General features: G+C 44.0%; 1 protein-coding gene across 2 annotated transcripts in view; it reads right to left on the reverse strand.

Moving 5' to 3' along the window:
* The window catches only part of LOC123504784 (longitudinals lacking protein, isoforms A/B/D/L-like), a 31,989-nt gene that overhangs the window by 7,187 nt on the left and 19,802 nt on the right, over positions 1-5,000 (reverse strand). Inside the window, exon 6 of one of the 2 annotated variants that reach the window (XM_045255609.1) lies at positions 1-1,911. This exon is cut by the window's left edge and continues 615 nt beyond it. The exons of the other annotated variant lie outside the window; for it this stretch is intronic. Coding sequence (XP_045111544.1) covers positions 1,376-1,911 — 536 coding nt within the window. The 3' untranslated portion in view covers positions 1-1,375. The remainder of the gene's footprint in view (positions 1,912-5,000) is intronic. 2 annotated transcript variants of the gene reach the window in all.

Raw genomic sequence — 5,000 nt, forward strand, 5'->3', positions numbered from 1 at the left:
CTAGGATGCCTCAAACAGCTGATAGGACACTCATAGGATACTAGGATGCCTCAAAACAGCTGATAGGACACTGATAGGATACTAGGATGCCTCAAACAGCTGATAGGACACTGATAGGATACTAGGATGCCTCAAACAGCTGATAGGACACTGATAGGATACTAGGATGCCTCAAAACAGCTGATAGGACACTCATAGGATACTAGGATGCCTCAAAACAGCTGATAGGACACTGATAGGATACTAGGATGCCTCAAACAGCTAATAGGACACTGATAGGATATCCTTAGATGCTAGAATGCCCTAAAACAGCTGGTAGGATATTTATAGGATGCCAAAATGCCCCAAATAGTTGATAGGACACTGATAGGATACTAGGATGCCCCAAAACAGCTAATAGGACATTTATAGAACACTAAAATGCCCCAAAACACAATATAGGATCCCTCTTAGGCTAATAGGACAGCGGTAGGATGCCAGGATACCCCCAAAACACCCTACAGGCTTGAAGGATATTGATAGGACACCTTGGGACCGTCATAGGACACTAGGATATCGCCAAAAACACCCTACAGGCTTGAAGGACATTGATAGGACACCCTTGGAAGTAGGAGGAGGACATATGAGGCTAGTAGGACTCTTCTACAAGGCTGTGGGACTGTAGGATCTCTTGTAGGACTCGGTAGGATGCTAGGATACCCTCACAAATAAACAAAAGTATCCTATAGGCTGTTTAGGACATCTGGAAGGGTGTTAGGAGTGTCTGAAGGGCTGTAGGATATCTTACAAACTAGTAGGACTCTTTAGAAGGCTGTAGGATGCTTAGGATACCCACTGTAGGATGCTAGGATACCCCAAAAACATGGCTGGTTAGGACATCTGGGAGGGTGTTAGGAGTGTCTGGAGGGCTGTAGGATGTCTTACAAGCTAGTAGGACTCTTTAGAAGGCTGTAGGACTCTAGGATACACCTCAAACCAACAAAAATAGCTGATTAGGACATCTGGGAGGGTGTTAGGAGTGTCTGGAGGGCTGTAGGATGTCTTACAAACTAGTAGGACTTTTTAGAAGGCTGTAGGACTCTAGGATACCCCCAAAACCAACAAAAATAGCTGGTTAGGACATCTGGGAGGGTAGAAGGAGTGTCTGGAGGGCTGTAGGATGTCTTACAAGCTAGTAGGACTCTTTAGAAGGCTGTAGGACTCTAGGATACCCCCAAACCAACAAAAATAGCTGGTTAGGACATCTGGGAGGGTAGAAGGAGTGTCTGGAGGGCTGTAGGATGTCTTACAAACTAGTAGGACTCTGTAGAAGGCTGTAGGATGCCGAATAAGGACACGTAGGATACTAGGATACCCTATAAACACAAAAAACATCCTAGTTATCCTGATTTTGCGAGGAGGGAGCGTTGGCCTCCTGCGGGATAGGGAAAAACTCATCCTTGACGCCAACTCCTACACCCACGCCAACACCAACCCCTTCTGAGGACGGGAAGAGGGCGCTGGGGGAGTCCTGCGAGGTGTTATGGGGGGCGCTATCCCCTGCCTCGTGCCTATGGGTGGAGAACACGTGAATTTTGACGCTGTGGCGGTGTTGAAACTTCTTTTTGCAAATAGGACATGAAAATTGTGGTTCTACGCCGCATTCATACTTTATGTGGCGTTTCAGGTTTCCAGTTGACGCGTACGTGCGCCCACACTTGTCACACGCGAACTGCTTGGGCGTGTCACCGCTGTAAGGATACGACACACCTGGGGACGCCTTGTACTTAAATTCCTGGTTCTTCAGAAGGAGGGGTAGGCCTAGAGTGGGTGGTGGCGGGGGTGGCCGTACCAGGAGGTCACCCGCACCAACCCGCGGCGGTAGGAGCCCTTGGAAACTGGCGCGCACCAGGTTATAGGCACGGAGGTAGTCTGGAAGTAGGTCAGGGTAGGTTAGGGTGGGGTAGGGGGTGCAGGCAGGGGGGGGGGGGCAGGAGGAGGAGGAGGAAGTAGTAGAAGAGGTGGACGAAGAAGAAGAGGAGGAGAAGGAAGAGGGCGAGGAGGAGGTGGAGGAGGAGGAGGAAGAGGAAGAGGAAGAGGAGGAGGTGGAGGTGGAGGTGAAGGAGGACGAGTAGGAGGAGGAGGAGGAGGACGAGGACGAGGACGACGAGGAGGAGGAGGAGGAGGAGGAGGAGGAGGACGAGGAGGAGGAGGAGGAGGAGGAGGAAAATAGAAAAAAGACGAGGGAGAAGAAGAAGAAGAAGAAGAAGAAGAAGAAGAAGAAGAACAATTGCAACTTAAAAATTACACCAAAAATAAATAAATAAATAATAATAATAATAATAATAATAATAATAATAATAATTACTTAAGAAAAATACATTAATAGGAGGAGGGGGGCGGCCAGGGTAGTTTTAATGGGGGAGGAGGAGTGGGGTACAGAACCTTATCTATTTAGCCATCAAGAAGAGGAGGAGGAGGAGGAGGAGGAGGAGAAGAGGAGGAGGAGGAGGAAGAAGAAGAAGAGGAATTAAAAAAAATAACAAAATAATAAGCAAAAACAACGAAACACACAAACAAACACACAAACAGGCAAACAGACAGACAGACAGACAGACAGACAGACAGACAGACATTAATTTGACTCACAGCCTTGCCAACTTTCCCACAAAAACAAACAAATCTTACAAGAGCGTGTCTGTTTAGCACTTCAGCACCACCATTTTGACATTAGCGCTTAAATCTAGCAGAAAATTCAATCATTGTCTATCTAGCGCTAAGTGATAATATTAGCACTTATTTCGTACAAGTGTGTGTGTTTTCTAGTGCTAAATTGAGCACTTCAGCAGTAGTATTATGAGATCAGAGTGCTTAAATCTAGCAGAAAATTAAAGTTTAGTTCTATTTAGCGCTTAAGTGATAACATTAGCACTTTTTTTGTTAGAAGTCTGTCTGTTTAGCACTAAAAGCACTAAGCAGCACTTAGCACTAGCATTATGAGATCAGAGGGCTTAAATCTAGCAGAATATTAAACTATTGTCCTATTTAGCACTTAAGTGATAATATTAGCACTTATTTCTTACAAATGTGCGAGTTTAATGCTAAATTGAGCACTTAGCACTAGTATTATGAGATCAGAGTGCTTAAATCTAGCAGAAAATTCAATGATTATCCTATTTAGCACTTAAGTGATAATATTAGCACTTATTTTGTACAAGAGTTTGTGTCTAGTGCTAAATTGAGCACTTAGCACCAGCATTATGAGATCAGAGTGCTTAAATCTAGCAGAAAATTCAACTTAAGTCCCATTTAGCGCTTAAGTGATAATATTAGCACTTCTATCTTACAAGTGTGTGTGTCTAGTGCTAAATTGAGCAATTAGCACCAGCACTGTCTAGCGCTGAATTGAGCACTCCTTAGCACCAGCATTATGAGATCATTTGCATCATTTAGTGCTTAATTGTAGCACTAAAATATATTGTAATGCTGTTTAGCACTAAAGCGTTAATATTAGCACTATCTTTGGTTCTAAAATGGTGCTAAATAAAATCAAATCATAAATGTAGCGCAAATTACATCATTTATAGCGCTTAAGTGTTAATATTAGCACTTCTTAGCACCTTCCATTACACTTTACGCTAAACACAGCACATCAAATCAGTGTAGCACACCTATCATACATTACGCTAAACACAGCACATCAAGTCACAATGTAGCACTTTTTTGACCCCAAACCATCACCACATAGATAATATTAGCGCTTTTTCGCTACTTACTGCTAAACACTTAACTCTAAACAACTGTATAGCACATTTAACACAAAAATTGCAATAACTCTCTCTCTCTCTCTCTCTCACACACACACACACACACACACACACAACAGCAGGTGTGTGTGTGTGTGTGTGTGTGTTGCTGCATACTCAACACACACACACACACACACACTATATTTAGCAAGACCAATAATTTTTCTCGCAACACAAATTGGCAACACTTCTCAACACTGCAACACTACAAAGATACAATGTTCATATGCAACACAATCTTTTTTTCATATTTGGTAACACACATCCCTGTTTTGTGTTTTATTTGTGTTTGCGTGTGTGTGTGTGTGTGTTTCTGTGTGTTTGGCAACTCAAATAATGTGTTTGGGAGTTCGTATGTCTCATCTGGTAACACTGCAACACTCCTAACCTCACTTTTCATAAGGGCAAAACACACAACTCAAATATTTGTACTCTGCAACACAATCTTATGTTTTTTTTTTATGGCAACACTACAACACTTCCCCAGGGCAGTGTTTGTGTGTTTGTGTGTTTTGTGTTGTTTGAGAGATAGAAAAAAATGTGTTTGAAGGTTCTTGTGTTCCAGTCTGTGTTTCAGCACCTCAAATTTGACGAAACACATTATTTGGGTTCATAATCTCCACAAAACTGGCACTCACACACACACACACACACACACACACACACACACACACACTTATATAAGGCAAGATTCTGTATTGCAGCTAACTTCCTCCCCCCTCTTTCTCTCTCTCTAAAGTCAATCTGTGTGTGCATCTCTCGGTTCACACACAGGACAAGTGAAGTGAAGGCTGTTTTCCATTGTCTCAAATCCCAATCCGTGCGTGTGATCTTAGTTCACGCACAGGACAAGTCAACTCCAGGCGTTTTCCACTGTCACAAATCCCAATCCGTGTGTGTGATCTTAGTTCACGCACAGGACAAGTCAACTCCAGGCGTTTTCCACTGTCTCAAATCCCAATCCGTGCGTTGATGCATTGACAGCTACGACATCGGCAGCTTGTGATGGGACAATATGTGCTGCTTGAGGTTGAACTTGTGCGTGCATCTCTTAGTACACACAGGGCAGGTAAACTGAGGCTCCACACCGCACTCAAACTTCAGGTGTCTATGAAGCGACCGCCTTACCAGGTACGCCTTGCCACACTGCGGGCATTTGTGTGTACGTGTGTGCGTCTGTGCGTGCGTGCCCGTGCCTGTGGGTACCTGCAC

The sequence above is a fragment of the Portunus trituberculatus genome, chromosome 2, assembly GCF_017591435.1.
Source record: "Portunus trituberculatus isolate SZX2019 chromosome 2, ASM1759143v1, whole genome shotgun sequence".
In the NCBI taxonomy this organism is placed as follows: domain Eukaryota; kingdom Metazoa; phylum Arthropoda; class Malacostraca; order Decapoda; family Portunidae; genus Portunus; species Portunus trituberculatus.